The sequence below is a fragment of the Notolepis coatsorum genome (genome assembly GCF_963971535.1).
Source record: "Notolepis coatsorum genome assembly, chromosome: 3".
NCBI lineage: Eukaryota > Metazoa > Chordata > Actinopteri > Aulopiformes > Paralepididae > Notolepis > Notolepis coatsorum.
In genome coordinates this window covers 13877631-13899087 of record NC_140167.1, presented here as the reverse complement: position 1 = coordinate 13899087, position 21457 = coordinate 13877631, and the positions used below count along the sequence as shown (strand labels likewise).

Sequence of the window (21457 nt, the reverse complement as noted above, 5' to 3'; positions counted from 1 at the left end):
TGCCGTTGCCAAGGTACTGGAGTCAGTCCCCAAAGCGCCGCACTATGTGTGGCTGCACTACTGCTCCTAAACGTGACCGAGCCCAGCAGTTCGTGGCACAAGTCTCCGAGATTTTTTACAGATTATGAAAGTAGAGAATGTAAGCTTTCAAATCATGTGTCATACATTGAAAATATTTGAAGAAGATGTGCTTATTTGAATCTAGTTAAACCTCAAGTCTCAGAGCAGAGAAAAACTGAAAATCCAATCTAAAGTTTGGCTGCATTTTGAACACCTTTGCAGTCGGGTACTAGGTGTCACAAACTGCCTTTTTAAACAAAGGTTTTTTACTATTTAGAGATAGTATAACTGTTAGCTGTTACAGTATGAGTCTCTTACCGCTGGGCCCGGTCACAAATAGCTAAGATGGGTCAAATGCAAAGGACAACTTTCCCCAAGGGGATTAATAAAGGTTTAAATTAACTTAGCAGGACCCCCCCCCCCCCCCCACGTGAGACTCATTGCTGTAGTAGATTTGTGTGTCATGGTGCCCGTGTCCTCTGTGTCCTTACAGGTGATCCAAGGCTGGCTCTTCCTCTCCTCTCTGCTCCTCCTCTTCTTCTTCTCCTTCATCTACCTCAAGTGAGTCCAGACACTGAGCCAGGGCTCTAACGGCAGTATAGCTGTTGCCACATGAAAACCTTTTGTGATTCCAGTTTGGGTGACTTGATTACACAGTCCTTTTTTTACAAGGCAGGAAAGTAACGACCCCCTCCCCACCCCACCACTGGCCACTTGTGGGTGGTCGATTCCAAAGATCCTCTCTATCCACTTTCACTATTTTCCCAGCCAAAGCGATTATTACAGTAGGAAGATATAACCTCCAAATGATGATTGGTTCCCTGCCAAAGTGGCTGGTTGAGCAGACAAATTACCAGCTACAGCCAAAATATACGAGCATTTGGCCCGTTGCCAGTGTTAACTTCTGAAGCCTGACCCTTTATCAGTCGAGTAAAGTTCATGACCGCGCGCTCTGTGAGACCCAATCGAAAGCCGTTATATCATAAAAAAATAAAAAGGGATCCATTAGCATCAATCGGAAAAATGTTTTTAATTCCTGAAAAGATTTTCGTCTAACGTCGGCAATGTGCTCCTAAAAATAGATTTATGTGCGACTTTGACGTTCAAAGTATAGACGGGCGTTTCTAGTTTGTTTTTCACACATCATACGTCTAAATTCCTTCCCTGTATTTCTCGACGTTCTAATTTCGGAGTACATTCTGAAAAGTGGGCACAGTGTAGACTAGAGGATTAACCCTTCCTCTCAGCCCTTTAAAGGGGCACTTTGACAAAAAGCAATGCTGATTTATTTTGCACATAATCTCACACACATCCAAAAACTAAACAGTTTTGCACACATTCTAGTTTGACAGTTATAGAGTTTGATTGTGGCCACCAGTGATGTCATCGGATCCGGTGAATCCTTGTGTTGTTGTAATTACAGCTCAATGAAATGATGTAGATGGGAAAAATAGCAATACCTTGTCTTATAGGGACTGATACCTTATCATTGCATTGAACTGTAATTAACAAAACACAAAGGATTCAATGTCCCCGATGACATCACTGGTGGCCACATCCAAACTAATTTACTCTCAATAACATCAAACTAGATTAATGTGTGCAATTGATGTGTGATTATGTGCTAAATGAACAAGCATTAATTATTATTAATAATCAGAGGATTATGCATTGAATGTCAGTTTCCCATGAAATATGATGTATTTTCCTATAGTATCTACTCAATTTAGATTGAGTACTATGTAATTAAATTGAGTACATACAGCTGATTAGCACTATTACTCGGTAGTGGGACTTGTACAGCACTTTGTTCAACTTTGTCAGTGCTGTAAAGTTTAAACCTTTTAAAATCTTAGACAAACGAAACACTTTGCTTTCATGAAATATTGTAAGCCGTCATTTGAGGCTTTATAAATGCAACACAATTAACACAAATCTGTCAGTGCCGAGTCCGACCTCATCTTAAATAACAAACAATGCTTGTTGTAGTTAACAAAGAGAGGTAGTGTTGATTTTGCACACAAAAAGAAAAAATATTTTAATATTTTTTTTATATATTCGAATTTTATTTTCATATTCGAATCTCATGCCCATCGAACGAAGCTTCGAAGTATTTAAGACAGCCCTACTCTCTCGCCTCCACAGGGAGGTTTTCAAGACCTACAACGTGGCCATGGACTACATCACCCTGACGGTCATCATCTGGAACTTCGGAGTGGTGGGCATGATCTGTATCCACTGGAAGGGCCCTCTTCGTCTCCAGCAGGCCTACCTCATCATGATCAGTGCTCTCATGGCCCTCGTCTTCATCAAATACCTGCCAGAGTGGACCGCCTGGCTCATCCTGGCCGTCATATCTGTCTACGGTGAGTCCCTCGCACTCTGACCGGCACCCAACCTAAGACTAGTGTTGGGAAATTATTCTTTATAGAATAATTTCCCAACACTATGAGACCCCAAGTTATGGGGCAACACAGTGGCTCAGGAGGTAGAGCGGTTGTCTGGTCATCCGGAGGTTCCCGGTTCGATTCACGCTCTTCCCGGGCAGCGCGTCGAAGTGTCCTTGAGCAAGACACTTAACCCCTAACTGCTCCTGATGAGCAGGTTGGCACCTTGCATGGTCGCCTCCGCCGTCGGTGTGTGAATGCGTGAGTGAATGGGTCAAATGTGAGGAACAAATTGTAAAGCGCTTTGGATAAAAGCTGTATATAAATTCCAGTCCATTCACTTACCATTTGTTTTGCAAATGCAGACAGTTATTTGCAAATACTACTTGACTCTGGTCCAGAGACCTTATTATTGCTGTCATGGGAAAATATTTATATATATATTTTGGTACAGATGAAAACAATTAATACAATATGATCCATATGCCAACCCTCCCTCCCAATACCCCACATACGCACACACCAGTACAAAACAGGTAACTAAACTGGATGTTAAAGATGTGCGTTAAGAACATTCCTGGTCCTCTACACCTCGTTCTGTCACAATGAGCAGTTCAGGACACAGTTCAGGTAACAGAGGCTCAGTTCAGGACACAGTTCAGGTAACAGAGGCTCAGTTCAGGACACAGTTCAGGTAACAGAGGCTCAGTTCAGGACACAGTTCAGGTAACGGAGGCTCAGTTCAGGACTCAGTTCAGGTAACAGAGGCTCAGTTCAGGACACAGTTCAGGTAACAGAGGCTCAGTTCAGGACACAGTTCAGGTAACAGAGGCTCAGTTCAGGTAAAAGAGGCTCAGTTCAGGACACAGTTCAGGTAACAGAGGCTCAGTTCAGGACACAGTTCAGGTAACGGAGGCTCAGAAGGGTGACCGTATTTATTTAGTGATATTTGACCATAGAGCCGATGTTTCTGTATACGATTCTTTCCATTGAGTGTATTTTAGCCCGCGTCTTCGTCCACTCTTGAGTGGTAGAGGCAGGAGCATCCTTCAAATAGCTGAATATGACGGGGGCGACAGTGGCTCAGGAGGTAGAGCGGTCGTCTGGTAATCCGAAGGTTTTTCCCGGTTCGGTTCCCACTCCTCCCGGGCAGCGTGGAAAGTGAAATGCTTGGTTCTGTATTTTTATTTTTTATTTATTTATCCTTTATTTATCCAGGAATGTCCCATTGAGATACAAGATCTCTTCTTCCAGGGAGTCCTGACCAACACAGCACACAACAAGTTTCAACATAAAACAGGGCATTAAACAAAAAACATACAATTCAAATATAAATACAGAGGGTCATTTGTGCAGTGGCAAGGAGCATAATCACATCAACAATAGCATCAGGTAAAACAGTTACATGTTTCATAAAGGGCTAATCGTAGCATACCTTTAAAAGCATTCACAGTAGGAAGTGCCTGTAGACAAAGTTTCACTTGCAGCGTATTCCATAAAAAGGGAGCATAGTGGGAGAATGCAGCTTTACCAAGCTCTGACTGCATCAAAGGAACATTTAACAGCATCCCATTTGCTGCTCGTCTGGTATTAAAAAAGCAAGTATAAAAGGACAGAAGTCTGGAGATATATAAGGGCAGCTTACCTAGCAATGACTTAAGGATAAAAATCAACATGTGTGATTGTCTTCTTTGGTACAGAGAGGACCATCCTAATGACTGATACAAAGTGCAGTGGTGGGTGTGAGAGCCTGCACCTGTTACAAAACGTATGGCAGTATGGTACGCAGAATCCAGCTTTTTAAGCAGGGAGGAAGGAGCATGCATATAGATTACATCGCCATAGTCTAATACAGGCAGAAAGGAACTCTGCACAATTCTCTTCCTGGCTTCAGACGGGAAACATTTCTTTAACCGGAAGAAAAAGCCCAGTTTAGGTCTAAGTTTTCTCAGTAGGTTCCCAATATGAACATCAAAGGCCATCTTTTCATCAATCCATATGCCCAGATATTTATAGGATGCTACTTTGTCAAGGCATGTCCCTTCCAGTGTCAGAATCGGGGGGATTCCTGAGATTGTGCTTCATACAGTAAAAAGAATAAAGACCAAACATTATACAAAATATACAAAACTAAAGTGCTAAAATGCTAGCTCGTCGTATGCCGTTGGTCCAAAACGTCTTTATTTTTTTATTACATTCTCATACCATGTGTAGGTATGGGAAAAGCTTGTAAAGAGGCTTTTAAAACGGGACGTGGCGATAACTCCACCCCTGCTCGCTGAGACCTGTTAACCTCCAGTGGCTTGTGCCGCGCAACGACAGCTGCCGGTTCACAGCACGTCGCACCACTTGGCAAGCGTGCCCACAACTTCAGCCTGGTTTGAGTCTTTGCCGCTGCGCAATTTGGCATTCCCCCCACCCACCTCCGGTAGCAACGAGAGGCAGACCAGCCAGGCAGACCAGCCAGGCAGACCAGCCAGGCAGACCAGCCAGGCAGACCAGCCAGGCAAACCAGCCAGGCAGACCAGCCAGGCAGACCAGCCAGGCAGACCAGCCAGGCAGACCAGCCAGGCAGACCAGGCCCGGGAGGAACATGGAGGAGAGGTTGACGTACAGACGCTTAACAGATTTCCCTGAAGTATAGGGCTGCAACAACTAATCGATTATAAAAATAGTTGGCAACTTACTTTGTGATGCTGCACCTCCATGGCCTGTTGTTGAAGCCATTTGATTTGTTAACAATGTTTTTATTATTGATTTAAACGGTTTAACTCCTTTCAAACTAAGGACATAAAAAAAAACAGTTTTGTTTTACAACCGTCAATTTGCAAGTTGTTTGAAAGAGCATCATGCAAGACAAGGAATAACATCTAGTTTTTTTGCATAACATTTTATTTTTTCTTCTTTTCATCCGATTAATCATTTGAGTAATCAACAGTTTAATCGACTATCAAAATAGTCCAATCCTACTGAATTGTCCACACACATTTCCACACACATTTGGCATCCCAGGTTTGTTTTAAACGGTGCCAATGAAGATTAGGCGAGTCTTAAGATCTATCCTTCTGCCGTTATCTTGAAAACCCTGCTCTCTCCTCCAACATCTCCTTGGATCAGCTACAGTAGTCAGGTTTGTGCTCAATCAAGTGTTGACTGCAGAGCAAACAGCATCCTGTGCCAAAGCCCTGTAGCTCTAGTTTCGTGTGTGTGTTTTCCTCTGAGTGTCTTGTGCGCCGGGTAGGTCTCATAACCGTCATAAACTCAAAACCCATTTTAGAATTTCAAACAGTCCGTCTGGAAATAGGAATGTTTATCGCAATCACCGAAGTGTTTATTGTTTGGAGATAACAAGGTCTTTAATTGGACGGCAGAGAAATGCTTCTTGGGAGAGCTCTCTCTCCCTGTCCCCCTGAGAATATCCCTTTGTGGGCCAACGAGTCAGGGAGGGACCGTAGTGATGTTTTGTTCCCGGGGGTGTATGATTATGTGAAGCGGTGGTTGACAGATTGGTGTACCAAAGAGGAAGGATCTGGCTCGGGAGCCAAGACCCGCAAGCAGGAAGCCCAAAACGTGTGAGGAAACGTGGGGGAGTGAGAGGGGGCTGCGAGCTTGAGAGATGGTGACAGATTTCCTGCGAGCGGTTTCTTCCTGAAAACACAAAGCGGTCACAAGTTGTTTGCGGTGATGGCAGCAGGAGAGGCAGAGTGGATGAGCGGTTGGGGCCGACAGCGGCTCATGAGGTAGAGCGGTCGTCTGGTAGTCGGAAGGTTCCTGGTTCGATTCCCGGGCAGCGTGTTGAAATGTCCCATAGCAAGTCACTTAACCCCTAACTGCTCCCGATGAGCAGGTTGGCACCTTGCATGGTCGCCTCCACCGTCGGTGTGTGAGTGAACGGGCGAATGTGAGGAACAAAATTGTAAAGCGCTTTGGATAAACGCTGCTATATAAATGCAGTCCATTTAAAATATGCACCATTTAGTAGTGGAACAAGAGAGCGGGCGCTGGCAACACAATCTGCACTTTAACATATAACTACTGTTCTCTTGTGGGTTCGGGTTGGCTGGTCCTGTCGCTGGTCAGTTGGTTGGTTTCTGCTTGGGTTCGCTCTGTCGCACGGCTGACCCAACTGCGACGCCACAGTCGCATCCACACTCTTAAATCCAACCAACCCGCTCGTTCTGATCGGTCGAGCCCTCGCACCGAAGAACCATATGAGTCCGTTTTGTAAATGAGTTTGAATGTGGCCACCGGTGAGGTGATGTCCATCGGGGGTGTTGAATCCTTGTGTTGTGTTAATTACAGCTCCGTGAAATGATGATGATGGAAGAAATGGCAATACCATGTCTTATAGGGACTGCTACCTTATTATTTAATTTAATTGTAATTAACACAATGCAAGGATTCAATGTCTCATTTACTCAATATCTATCAAACTAAATGAATGTGTGCAAAATACTTTTTAGATGTGCAAGAGATTATGTGCAAAATAAATCGGCGTTGTTTTTTTGGGGGGCGGCCCTTTTTAAAAGCGAAGAGAAGAAATAAACCTTGTATGCACTCCAATTAACCCTTTCACCGCCGCACTACCAAGCGGTTAACCCTTTCACTGCGACAATACACAGAAGGTTAACCCTTTCACTGCCACACGACAGCAGGTTAACCCTTTACTATCGCACTACCGACGGTTACCCCGTCGGTAGTGTGATAGTAAAGGGTTAACCTGCTGTCGTGTGGCAGTGAAAGGGTTAAGAGGTCAATTATCCTGATTGTTTACCTTCAGAGTTCCGACGTGAAGAGCAGACGGTTTACCTCTGCTCTCATAACCGGAGCCAGACACAAAGTATGCGTGTTCACGTCTACCCCAGACTCGCATCATCACACATGATAAATCTCTCTCTCTCTCTCTCTCTCTCCACGGCTGGCTCCAACCCGCCGAAGGAGCCCTCTGTTCAGTCACTGTAGCATCATCTGTCTGTCTCCCTTTCTCCCCCTCAGATCTTCTTGCGGTGCTGTGTCCCAAAGGGCCTCTGAGGATCCTGGTGGAGACGGCTCAAGAGAGGAACGAACCCATCTTTCCGGCTCTCATCTACTCATGTAAGATATATATATATATATACGCTGATGATACCGTTCTTTACCAGAGCGTTAAAGGAGAAAACCCAGCTAGACGAGGTTCAAATCTAGCATTGTCGGATGTAAGCTGCACCAATCGTGCCGTCATCTCCCAGACGGTTAAATGAACGAGCCATCTTTCCAGCTCTCATCTACTCACGTGAAATAGACATACCCTACACCAGTGTTTCATAAGCTATGGTTCCAGACCTAAAAATGTGTATGTGAGGAAATATACATCAACCAATATATCAAACGTTAGCTAGTTAACAAGGCAACAGATTGCTGATGATTCTGACATACAAGGTAATAGCCTGTTTAAACGAGGAGATGGCTGATCCCATTCAACTCGATGTCGGCCGAACTGAACGTTTACTTTCCACACTTGGCACCAATGTGCGCTCACGTGCTACACAGTGACGTGATGACCCTTCCTTCTTTTATAGTTTCCTTGGCACTTTTGTGATTTTGCGCTCTGTAAGTTCCATTTCCATAGTAATACTTCCATGGTGATCCTTTTTGCATCTAAACATAGTCACTGTTTCCCTTCTTACCAAAGGAACCAACATATCTTTTCGGCTCATCTATTCATATGTATATATATATGACCATACCATTGTTTGGCCATGTAATTTAAAAAGTCAGGGATGGGTAGGTCTGTCTGTCTGCTGGTAACCCCACACTTAACTGTTGTTTTCAAAATGACAGAGCTAGGATTTGATAACTAATTGATAACCGTGACTCCTGCGTACAATCCACCCTTCAGACAGCAGGAATAGCTCTGCTATTTCCAGTCGGCAATACTAACACTTGTACGTTCACCCTAGGGCACTGCTAAATTACATGTATCTTGTTTTGCGTCGTTGCCTTCCTTTTTTAAAAGTCGACTTGTAATTGCTTTCGAGCTGCATGACTGTGTGTGGGTGATTATTTATCACCCACCCACCCTTTATTGTATGTTTTAAATTGATTGAGTGTGTTTTATATGGTCATTGCCATGTACACTCGGTGCTATTTAAAATGAGGGTCTCCCTCAATGACGCCCGAGTTTAAATATATAGAGATGGATAAGATGTAAGATAATGCACTGAATCATACCATCGTTAGGACGGTCCTTGACTCAAGAAAGCCTTAGTTGACCAATAGTGATAGGACTTTGTCGACTAATGATTTAGTTGATTTAATAGACAAATCTGTAAGATTGTCGAGCACATTTAATTTCAATATTTATACTCACGTCAGGTTTACGTACAGAGATAAGCAATCTTAAATACAGCATAGAAATCGCAGCATAGAAAATCACAACAATAAGACGACAAGATGAGGATAGACAAAAGCAAGGATAACATCAATTAAAACACGTACAACTTCGACAAAATCGACAAGTGATCAAGGTCTTAAATTCTGCAACAGAGACGAGAATCACAATTCTTAGGGACGGACTTGTTAGAGTTCATTCCGTGAGCTAGGGGCATCATAATAAAAGATTTACCCTTTTCCGAGGAAACTTGGGACACCCCAAGGACCAGCCAGTCGCTAGAACGGGTTCCATAAGTTCCAACATTCCATTCCAATAAGGAGGTAGTTTTACTAGCCTTAAAAATGTACAAATACCATGTTTGTTGTGCCTCTTCATCCGAGGCCATGCAGAAGGACCTCCTGTAGTAGGACCTCCTCTAGTGCTTACCAGATATGTACTTGTAATTTTTCAGCTAATAACTCATTCAGCATGAAAAAAAGCAGTAAAAAAAAAAAAAAAATTGATTAACAAATTACTGTGGGGGGTGGCAGTCCTACTATAAATAAGCACCTAGAGGAGCTGCCGTCCCGCCCACTAAAACAATTTAAAATCGTTTACATGACAACGTCATTGACGGAAGCAAAAAGCGAGGCCAGTTCCGAGGACATTGAACATTGAACATTGTCGGCGGTGCCGTTTTTCTCAAAATATAGACGCTCTCTCCGTGAAAGCAGAGCGGATGTCGCCGTACTTCCCCTCCCGTTCTCACTTTGTTTACTTGCGATTCCAAGAGAAGAAGCCAGATGACAGGCAAGATGGATGTATCCAATTTCGTCGACCAATAACTCATGCTGCTCCACACAGATGTCATTACGCTGTAAAACATAGAGCAGGATTCACATCACCAGAGGCTTCTGAACTCTGTGGTGAAGGCCTACCAGGCTGTCACATTACATTTGACAATGTTGTACTGAAAATGGCAATGCTACACACAGCTGTTTTAATTTGTTGGTACTTTTCTAGGATGATTCTCTGCGGCCTCTCTACTCCGCCAGGACAAACATACGGGAGAAACGCATGTTCTAAAAAAACAAAAGAAAAAGCATCACAAATGTTTCTCTCTCTCTCCCAGCTACCATGGTGTGGCTAGTTAACATGGCAGACACTGACAGACGTCTCTCTTTCTCTCTCTCAGCTACCATGGTGTGGCTAGTTAACATGGCAGACACTGAATGGCCACCAAGGAAGAATTCAACAGAAGCAGCAGCAGAAGCAGCTCAACCAGAGACTCAAGGTGAGTCAGTTCCACGTGTGTGTGTGTGTGTGTGTGTGCGTGTTTGTGTGTGTGTGTTTCATTTCAATCGATTCTTTTAAAGGTCCCATGTTTTATAAATGGCCTTTTCCAGTGTTTAGCATTGTTTTCTAGCAATGTGGGGTTGTATCAATGGGGTCTGTGTCTCTAATTATCTTTTTTGGCTCATCAGTCCAGTCTCGAGTTCACAAGATCCTCCCTCACTGAACTAAGCCATTCTGATTTGACTCGCTCGCTGACGTGAATAAGGCACTGGTTGTAGTCACCGCCCACAATCAACAATTCGCTCAACAACAGAGCGAGTGGAAATACTGACACTTCCTCAAACGGGTTGACGTGCGCGGGTGCCGACAGAGAGAATCAACAATTCGCTCAACAACGGAGCAGTGGGAATAATGCGGAAGCGGTCTCCCTGTCCCTGACTCGCTCTCTCTCTCCACGGTCTACCTACATATTACACACAATTGCAGTCTAGCCGCTCACACAGCGCACACGCTCGCACGGAGCGATGTATTCTCTCTCTCTCTCCACGGTCCACCTGCATTTTACACACAATCGCAGTCGAGCCACTCACACAGCGCACACACAAGCACGGAGCCATGTATCCTCTCTCTCTCTCCCTCTCTCTCTCGCTCTCTCTCGTATACATGTATCACGCTGTGTGGGTGACTGTCACTCAAAGCGCTTATGGGCGGAGCCCAGCCCAAAACAGCTTGAAATCTTGAAGTGGAAAATTGCTGCTTTAGAGTACTTGATTAGAAATACAAAACAATGAATTTATTTGAAAAAAAACCTTACAGATGTGTTCCATAGACTCACAGGAATTGTGTAACATTGCCCAAATAGTGAAAGGAATAGGAAAACATGGTACCTTTAATGTCTTTTTTAGCACCCTCTGGGGGTCACAGGTTTCGGCCTATTTAGGAGGCTGAAATTGGGAGGTCAAGTGTGTGTGTGTGTTCATACCAATTGGCTAAAAGGGGGTGTGGCAATGGGAGTGGCCTGTCACAAAAAAAGTTGCAGCTATTGAAAATTCATGCTTGTTTCAGTGGATGTGTTTTTGCTAACAGCTGAACTGAAAGTCATTTGACCAAATTACATCTTTTGACGACTATGGCAGGAGCGGGCCCCCCTGAAACCAGCACCATCAAGCCTGATTGAAATGACGGCGATCGAAATACCCAGCCCCGTTTCTCAGTCACTGATTCTGGATCTGGAGTGTGCGCTATAGTTTATTTATGGAACGAGCCAAAACCATTTGCCGTGTCGCCACCCTTGTTTGGTCTTGATTTCTCAGAAACGTGTCTAAAAATGATCAGATACCCTGCATTTGAGATGGTTACGCATCAGCCTCACCATGAATGTAGACTCAGAAAACAGGGGTTTTGTGGTGGAACCAATAGAATCCATGCCGGGGACACACAGTGCCGGGAAGAACAGCCAGTTCCATTTGGGCGCAGATGTTAACCAGTTATACCGTTCATACCGGCCACGGTGCGGAGCCTTGTCCTTTCAGTTTCGGTGTCTGGTCTATTTTTGCCGTGAGCCGCGAGCGCCTCTTATGTGATTTGGAGCAGAGGAGCAGAACCTCTTGTTGACCAGCGCAGAGAAATGGCTTCTGGTGTGAACAGCCAGGCTCCTGCTGCTCTTCTGGTGTGAACAGCCAGGCTCCTGCTGCTCTTCTGGTGTGAACAGCCAGGCTCCTGCTCTTCTGGGGTGAACAGCCAGGCTCCTGCTCTTCATGGTGTGAACAGCCAGGCTCCTGCTCTTCATGGTGTGAACAGCCAGGCTCCTGCTCTTCTGGTGTGAACAGCCAGGCTGCTGCTCTTCATGGTGTGAACAGCCAGGCTCCTGCTCTTCTGGTGTGAACAGCCAGGCTCCTGCTGCTCTTCATGGTGTGAACAGCCAGGCTCCTGCTCTTCTGGTGTGAACAGCCAGGCTCCTGCTCTTCTGGTGTGAACAGCCAGGCTCCTGCTCTTCTTCATGGTGTGAACAGCCAGGCTCCTGCTCTTCTTCATGGTGTGAACAGCCAGGCTCCTGCTCTTCTGGGGTGAACAGCCAGGCTCCTGCTCTTCTGGTGTGAACAGCCAGGCTCCTGCTCTTCTGGTGTGAACAGCCAGGCTCCTGTTCTTCTGGTGTGAACAGCCAGGCTCCTGCTCTTCTGGTGTGAACAGCCAGGCTCCTGGTCTTCTGGTGTGAACAGCCAGGCTGCTGCTCTTCATGGTGTGAACAGCCAGGCTCCTGCTCTTCTTCATGGTGTGAACAGCCAGGCTCCTGCTCTTCTGGTGTGAACAGCCAGGCTCCTGCTCTTCTTCATGGTGTGAACAGCCAGGCTCCTGCTCTTCTTCATGGTGTGAACAGCCAGGCTCCTGCTCTTCTGGTGTGAACAGCCAGGCTCCTGTTCTTCTGGTGTGAACAGCCAGGCTCCTGCTCTTCATGGTGTGAACAGCCAGGCTCCTGCTCTTCTGGTGTGAACAGCCAGGCTCCTGTTCTTCTGGTGTGAACAGCCAGACTCCTGCTCTTCTTCTGGTGTGAACAGCCAGACTCCTGCTCTTCTGGTGTGAACAGCCAGGCTCCTGCTCTTCTTCTGGTGTGAACAGCCAGGCTCCTGCTCTTCATGGTGTGAACAGCCAGACTCCTGCTCTTCTTCTGGTGTGAACAGCCAGACTCCTGCTCTTCTTCATGGTGTGAACAGCCAGACTCCTGCTCCTCTTCATGGTGTGAACAGCCAGACTCCTGCGCTTCTTCTGGTGTGAACAGCCAGACTCCTGCTCTTCTGGTGTGAACAGCCAGGCTCCTGCTCTTCTTCATGGTGTGAACAGCCAGGCTCCTGCTCTTCTGATGTGAACAGCCAGGCTCCTGCTCTTCTGGGGTGAACAGCCAGGCTCCTGCTCTCCTGATGTGAACAGCCAGGCTCCTGCTCTTCTGGTGTGAACAGCCAGGCTCCTGCTCTTCTTCTGGGGTGAACAGCCAGGCTCCTGCTCTTCTGGTGTGAACAGCCAGGCTCCTGCTCTTCTTCTGGGGTGAACAGCCAGGCTCCTGCTCTTCTGGTGTGAACAGCCAGACTCCTGCTCTTCTGGTGTGAACAGCCAGGCTCCTGCTCTTCTTCATGGGGTGAACAGCCAGGCTCCAAATGCAGACAGAGATTGAATGGATTGCATTTAGGATAATAAACGCCCAGCATGCGTTTAAAATATTTCCTTAACGAGGAACAGAATAGACATTTATGGGTTTCATAGGACAATAAAAACACGGCGGCTGAGAAATCCATGTCCTGCCATAAAGAAAATATTTTAAACTCATATTGCACGTTTCCCCTAATTCACTATCATTTCCCTTCTGAAAACAACCCTGTTTCCAGAAATGTGCTTTTTTCGCCGCCAAGCGCAAGTGGTCCTGTTCCACGTTGTTTACACTGCGTTCCCTCCTGTCAAGCTTCACAACTGAAGACGGAAGCAACATGTATTTTCCACCCACATCGCCTTTTACTTTCATTTACACAGATACAGACGTGTCACCTCACCACACACACGGGAGGCTTGACACTTTGTTGCCTACTGTCAGTCTGAGGAGGGTGTAGACTACCACATGCTGCCCTACTGTCAGTCTGGGGAGGGTGTAGACTACCACATGCTGCCCTACTGTCAGTCTGGGGAGGGTGTAGACTACCACATGCTGCCCTACTGTCAGTCTGGGGAGGGTGTAGACTACCACATGCTGCCCTACTGTCAGTCTGAGGAGGGTGTAGACTACCACATGCTGCCCTACTGTCAGTCTGAGGAGGGTGTAGACTACCACATGCTGCCCTACTGTCAGTCTTGGGAGGGTGTAGACTACCACATGCTGCCCTACGGTCAGTCTGGGGAGGGTGTAGACTACCACATGCTGCCCTACTGTCGGTCTGAGGAGGGTGTAGACTACCACATGCTGCCCTACTGTCAGTCTGGGGAGGGTGTAGACTACCACATGCTGCCCTACCCAGAGGATCTGACATGGTCAACACACATAGACACAGTAGTAAAGAAAGCGAAGCAGCGCCTCTACCACCTGAGACAGTTAAGGAAGTTCAGAGTATCGGGGAAGATACTCCAGTCCTTCTACTCAGGAGCTGTAGAGAGCATCTTGACCGGAAACATCACTGCCTGGTATGGAAACAGCACGGCACAGGACAAGAAGGCCCTACAGAGAGTGGTGCGCTCAGCCGAGCGTACCACGGGTATTGCGCTACCTCCCCTGCAGGCTCTATACAACAAGAGGTGCAAATCCAGAGCCTGCAGGATAATGAAAGACCCCCACCACCCCAATAACAGCCTGTTCCAGCTGCTGAGGTCAGGCAGACGCCTGCGAACCCCAGCTACTTGGACGGAGAGGCTTAGGCTCAGCTTCTTCCCCCAGGCCATTAGAGCCTTGAACAATGAACATTGAGTGCCACAGAACACTGAACTATCCACACACAAGCACACATGAGCACACACACACGACACGCACGCTGTGCACGCTCACACACTAGCAGCCACTTTAACACTTTAACAAGAGCGGGCACACACTCATGCCGCACACACGCACACTTATGGCCAAGAGGAAAGGCCACTTTAAATTAGTATAACAACAGGAACAGTGTATTGCACTACTAAAGCTACCTAGCATGTCCTATATGCTCTGTAAATAACTATGTACAGATACCGAGATGTCACACCATGTTACCTGTTACCTGTTTATTGCACAATGTTGTTTTTTTATTGGATTCTATTATATGTTGTACCACTGTATTGCACATCGTCGCGGGCAAGACCACCCGCATTTCATTGTATACTTGTATGCCGTGACAAATAAAACTCTTGACTTGACTTGACTGTCAGTCTGGGGAGGGTGTAGAACTACCGCATGCTGCCCTACTGTCAGTCTGGGTAGGGCAGGGTTCGAAATTAACGGGGGCTTGGGGCATAATGCCCTTGAAAATGGACAAAATGCCCTAGAAAATCAGTTAAGGGGGACACTTAATGCCCCCGACAGTTTACTAATTATATATATTTATCCGGTAATGGAGCGTCTGTGTATCGTACGGTTCAGATGGCGCGCAAATAAAAAAAATTCATTTGGCGGAGCCGGTGTTCTGCACTGGCTGCAGGCAGCAGCAGCAGCACTGCAGCCAGCCAGGTGCTAGTCAGTTTGTGTAAAAATGGCACGCACAATATAAATCAATCTTCATTACGACTTTAAAAACATAGCCATTAACATTACATAGGCCTACACACATCTTGCCATAGCGTTAGCAGTTTGTACAATGTTTGTAGCTGTTAGCTAGCTAGCCCTTCACAACAACAGCTAACACCGTAGCTACTAGCTACTGTAGCAGAGGAGGAAATGGGAGTCTGAGAGGCGGGGTGTTTAAAGACAATGATAGGCGTTTATTTAACATCCAAGAAGGCTAACATACAACTGTGTTTTACTAACTCCAACCGGGACTATTATCGCTTTCGCGCTGCTTGTTGATGTTATGAACTGCTCCTAACGTGACCGGAGCTGAAGGTGCCACATGCTAAAATGTCCGTGGGGACCCGGCGCCAACCCATAGATAGTTCCAACTCACCGAATTACGTAATCCACCACAGTTGCACTCAATATTTAAATAATGTTAGTCTAAATAAATGTAGACAGAAACATAATAATTTCAAGCAGAAAACGAATCTTTCCATTAATTAACTGACAATCAGGGAATTTAAACATGGTTGACATTGTTTTTGTGTGTTTATATTAATTAAAGAAAGAAAAGTCTAGTGCTGGCTGAGCATATTGTTTGTTTGCACTAAGTTAATACTTTGACAAATGTAGCCTATATTTTTCAGTCAGTTCGGTCTTTGTGTGCCAAACATTATTTAAGGCTGTAAACACTGTAAACCTTTTATTTTATTTTTAATAAATGAGAAGCATGTTTAGATTTGAGTGTTAAATTATTTTTTAATAAAAATTAACATATATCGAACTGAAAACCGTGACCCCAAAATCGTGATACGAACCAAACCGTCCATTTTGTGAACCGTCCCACCCCTACCGTTTATCATAAAAATTCAGTGCCCCCGAAATACAAAAAAAAGCCCCCGAAAATCAATTAAGGGGGGCAAAAAAAGCCCTTGAATTTTTTTTTTTTTTCTAACCCTGGGGTAGGGTGTAGACTACATTTACATTTACATTTAGTCATTTAGCTGACGCTTTTATCCAAAGCGACTTACAAGTTCTGTGCGACAAGACAGCAATAAGGGTATAACTCTATCAGCTGAGTAACAATGTTCATCAAAGTGTTGCGTGTTACAGTGTAGGTTAGTTTATTAGGACAAGTGCATGACATTAAGGTTAGTCGGGGTTACATTTTTTTTTTTTTATCATTTCAGATAATGGTTGAAGAAGTGAGTCTTTAGTCGACGGCGAAAGATTGGACGGGATTCGGCTGTCCTAACTGGGATGGGTAGTTCATTCCACCATTGTGGGGCAAGGACTGAGAATAGGCGGCTTCTCTTTGATGACCCTCCGGGAGCTTGGATAGGAGTAGATCTGAGGCGGCCAGAAGATGCAGAGCGTAGGGGTCTTGAGGGTGTGTAGTTAGAGACCACATGCTGCCCTACTGTCAGTCTGGGTAGGGTGTAGACTACCACATGCTGCCTTACTGTCAGTCTGGGTAGGGTGTAGACTACCACATGCTGCCCTACTGTCAGTCTGGGGAGGGTGTAGAACTACCACATGCCTCCTCCAATACACGTGGAATCGCCAGCTGCTTCTTTTCACCCGACAGCGAGGAGTTTCACTGGGAGAGCATAACGATCCCCTTCCTGCTGAACACTCACCCTAGGGTTGGGTACCGTTCACATTTGAATCGATACCGGTACCCAATGGTACCTTTTTTCTGTACTTTAGTCTCTAAAAATGTTATCTACCTACCTCAGTTGTAAAAAAAAAATTCCAAACTAGGGATGTCCGATATTATCGGCCTACCGATATTAGCGGCCGATATCGGCATTCAAATGTGATATCATAAAATATCGGTATCTGTTTTAAAAATTTATTTAAATTTTTTTTTAACATTTCTATAGAAATGATGTCCGATATTATCGACCTACCGATATTATCGGCATTAAAATGTGATATCGGTTGATATCGGTATCGGAAATTAAGAGTTGGACAATATCGGTATATCGGTATCGGTAAAAAAGCCAATATCGAGCATCCCTAGTCCAAACTTAATTATTTATTATTATTGTTTATTTAGAACAATTTGTTTATATATATAATATTGCAGCAAGCATTTAACGGTACCGAAGTGGCACCGGTGGATCTCACGTGAATCGGTACTTGGTAGTAGTACCGACGTGATTCGGTCGGTACCCATCCCTACTGCTGACTATTGCAACGTCCAGGACTCGTACCCCACCGGCATCCCACCCACGGACACTTGACAATTGTGTTTGCAGGGATGATTGACCAAGCCAGAGGTACCGCTGACACCGGGATTTGAACCCCAGGTCTCTGTGGTGGTAGGCGAGTGCATAGACCCCTACGCTACCCAGCTGCCTGCGCAAGATTGAACCCTTTCACTACCAAATGGTTAACCCTTTCACTGCGACAATACATAAGGTTAACACTGCCACACGACAAAGGGGTTAACCCTTTCACAACCACACTACAGAAGGTTAACCCTTTCACTACCACACTACAGAAGGTTAACCCTTTCACTACCACACTACAGACGGTTAACAGGTCTGTAGTGTGGTTGTGAAAGGGTTAACCTTCTGTAGTGTGGTAGTTAAAAGGGGACATGCATTGCTATTCCTTTCACTATTTGGGCAACTTTACACAATTCCTGTGAGTCTATGGAACACATCTGTAAAGTTTTTTTAAAGAAATTCATTGTTTTATATTTTTAATCAAGTACTCAAAAGCAAAATCTTTCGATTTCAAGCTGTTTTGGCTGGGCTCTGCCCATACGCGCTTTGAGTGACAGTTACCCAACACAGCGTGATACATGTATACGAGAGAGAGCGAGAGAGAGAGAATGAGCGAGCGAGCGAGAGAAAGGATACAACGCTCCGTGCGTGTGAGCGGCTCAACTGCATTTTGTGTGTAAAATGCAGGTAGAGGGAGAGAGAGACAGGATACATCGCTCCGTGCGTGCGTGTGCGCTGTGAGCGGCTCAACTGCAGTTTGTGTGTAAAATGCAGGTAGAGGGAGAGAGAGGGAGAGTCAGGGACAGGGAGACCGCTTCCGCGAATTGTTGATTGTGGGCCGTGACTACAACCACAGAGCCGGCATTGGCTCCAACCACAGAGCCAATCAGATCACAATCGGCTCCTTGCGAGTCAAATCAGAATGACCTAATTCACTGGGGGAGGAGATTGTCTCAACTGAATTAGAGCAATCCGCCAAAATGGTAATTAGAGACACAGACTCATTGATACTAACCCCCATTGCTATAAAACAATGCTAAACACTGGAAAAGGCCATTTATAAGACACAGGACCTTTAAAGGGTTAACCTTCTGTATTGTCGCAGTGAAAGGTTAACCTTCTGTAGTGTGGTAGTGAAAGGTTAACCGTCTGTAGTGTGGTAGTGAAAGGGTTAACCGTCTGTAGTGTGGTAGTGAAAGGTTAACCGTCTGTAGTGTGGTAGTGAAAGGTTAACCGTCTGTAGTGTGGTAGTGAAAGGGTTAACCGTCTGTAGTGAAAGGGTTAACCGTCTGTAGTGTGGTAGTGAAAGGGTTAACCGTCTGTAGTGTGGTAGTGAAAGGGTTAACCATCTGTAGTCTGGTAGTGAAAGGTTAACCGTCTGTGGTGTGGTAGTGAAAGGGTTAACCTTCTGTAGTGTGGTAGTGAAAGGGTTAACCTTCTGTAGTGTGGTAGTGAAAGGGTTAACCTTCTGTAGTGTGGTAGTGAAAGGGTTAACCTTCTGTAGTGTGGTAGTGAAAGGTTAACCTTCTGTAGTGTGGTAGTGAAAGGGTTAACCTTCTGTAGTGTGGTAGTGAAAAGATTAACCGTTTGTAGTGAAAGGGTTAACCGTCTGTAGTGTGGTAGTGAAAGGGTTAACCGTCTGTAGTGTGGTAGTGAAAGGGTTAACCGTCTGTAGTGTGGTAGTGAAAGGTTAACAGTCTGTGGTGTGGTAGTGAAAGGGTTAACCTTCTATAGTGTGGTAGTGAAAGGGTTAACCTTCTGTAGTGTGGTAGTGAAAGGTTAACCTTCTGTAGTGTGGTAGTGAAAGGGTTAACCTTCTGTAGTGTGGTAGTGAAAAGGTTAACCGTTTGTAGTGTGGTAGTGAAAGGGTTAATGCTGACCCTTAACTCTTGTCACCTCCTACAGTAGTGGAAGCCCCGCCCCCACCGAGTCCGCCGCAGGATGACGGGGGCTTCACCACAGACTGGGTGGGGCACCAGGAGCACCAGCTGGGACCCCTCCAGACCACGGACGACAGCCGGAGGGAGGTCCAGGAGATGCCCTCCGACCGGCCCCCCGTAGAGGACGACGACGACGAGGAGAGTGAGTAGAATTGTGTTCTACTCGACGGGGGCTGCGCCCAATATAATAAATAATTAGAATCTCATTATTACTTTATTATTATTATAACATTTTCAGTCAGTCAGACAAGTCACGTATTGAAATGATTATTATTTTGAGCATGAATGCAAACTGATTTAAGGCCATCATTTAAACGTGCAGGACGCGCATAAGAGCAGGGAGTGATCAATTGCAACCCTCCCCCCTCCTAGGAGGAAACATATCAAGCCATGTCCTTTTTGGACACAGAGAAACGGAGCCCACGGGGGATGCTGGGGTGGTGGTGCGAGCACAACAGAGGGCACAAGTAGCAGCAGCATGAAGCAGCAGGGTGGAGCAGGTAGAAAGTAGCAGCAAGAGTGGAAGTAGCAAGTAGCAGCAGCAGGAAGCTGCAGGGCGGAGGGCTGCCTGAACTAGCTTCGCAACATGAACTAGTGATGGCACCTCTGCATTTATCCCATCATAACTATTCGGGAGCGGTGGGCAGCCACAGTCTGGCGCCTGTGGACCAACTCAAGTTCTAATAGCAGCACCTCGGTCAGGGGCAGTGGCAGGAGTACGTACCTAGCATGCATGTTTTTATGGTGTGGGAGGAAACCCACATAAACCCAGTTTGAACCCAGGACCTTCTTGCTGTGAGCGCTAACCACTGTGTCACCGCGCTGCCGCGTCGTTGGCCTTTTCCTTTGGGCGGGAAAAAAAAGTAGTAGAGATTAATAAACATTGCTCATGGATGCGATTTGTTTTTTTCAGGATTAAAAGTTTTGTTGGCAAGCTACCTAAGCATATAAAACAAAAGGACAGAGGGATACCACTCTGTGTAATAATATAGAGCTCCGTAGTCGACTTTCCCTGGATGGTCCCGGAAAACAATCGGAAGATACTTGTTTTCAGTCGCCCCTCTAAGAGCATGTCATGCATATCCTTTGTAATGCTTTGTTTATACCTGTGCTTTAAACCACTTCATTCGAGCTGTTTGACAGCTCGCCGGAACATCTGCGTTCAGTTGCGAAGACCGATGGCATCCCGGACACCTACGTGCGAGTCGCACCACGATTAAGCAGACTTGAGTCATTCCTGCTCTTCTATATCGTCCTGATCACAACCCCTTAAATCCCCGCCATTGGCTTCACACTGTTCAGAAGTCTCGCCAGCGTGTAATCATCATCTTCCAGTTCCCCTTTCTCTGGGTTCACAGGAATGTCTCGTGCGTTTCCCTTTTCTGCTAAACCAACGCGCGCGCGTGTCTCTCGGGAATAACACAGCGCGGCCTCGCGGGATACTGTTTTTAGTGATGGCCAGATTAAGACGCGCGATTATTCGCGGCAATTACTAGGTCTCTGTGTTCCTCCAAGAGGCCCTCTGTGTTCTCCTCCTCCTCCTCCTCTCCCCTGGGCTCAAAGCCTCCCGGTAAATACGGGGTAGAAAAGAAAGCCCGGCTTGTACGGTAATTACAGCAGAGAAAAAAACCCTACGTGGGGGCCGGGGAGTGTGTGGGGATTGGGGGGCCGGGGCGGGTGTGTGGGGCGGAAGTGAGTCTAGTGTTTCAATTGCCCCCGGCCCCCCGGTCTAAATACGGTGTCTCTTCCCGGTGTTCTCAGGGGGCGTGAAGCTGGGCCTGGGAGACTTCATCTTCTACAGCATGCTGGTGGGGAAGGCCTCGGCCACAGCCGACTGGAACACCACCCTCGCCTGCTTCGTGGCCATCCTCATCGTGAGTCGACCGCACGTGTGTTTATTTTGGTTTGGAGCTGGAGCCAAACCAACCTCATATGTCTCTCAACGTATATATATATATATGTGTGAACCA

The 21457-nt window shown here is 46.1% G+C and overlaps 1 protein-coding gene across 2 annotated transcripts in view; it reads left to right on the top strand.

The window, feature by feature from the left end:
* Nucleotides 1-21457, top strand: part of psen1 (presenilin 1) — a 31916-nt gene that overhangs the window by 7349 nt on the left and 3110 nt on the right. For both annotated transcript variants that reach the window (XM_084309489.1, XM_084309490.1), the window contains exons 5-10: nt 554-621; nt 2206-2426; nt 7443-7541; nt 9995-10093; nt 19453-19629; nt 21249-21361. In XM_084309489.1, the coding sequence (XP_084165615.1) occupies nt 554-621; nt 2206-2426; nt 7443-7541; nt 9995-10093; nt 19453-19629; nt 21249-21361 (777 nt within the window). The remainder of the gene's footprint in view (nt 1-553; nt 622-2205; nt 2427-7442; nt 7542-9994; nt 10094-19452; nt 19630-21248; nt 21362-21457) is intronic.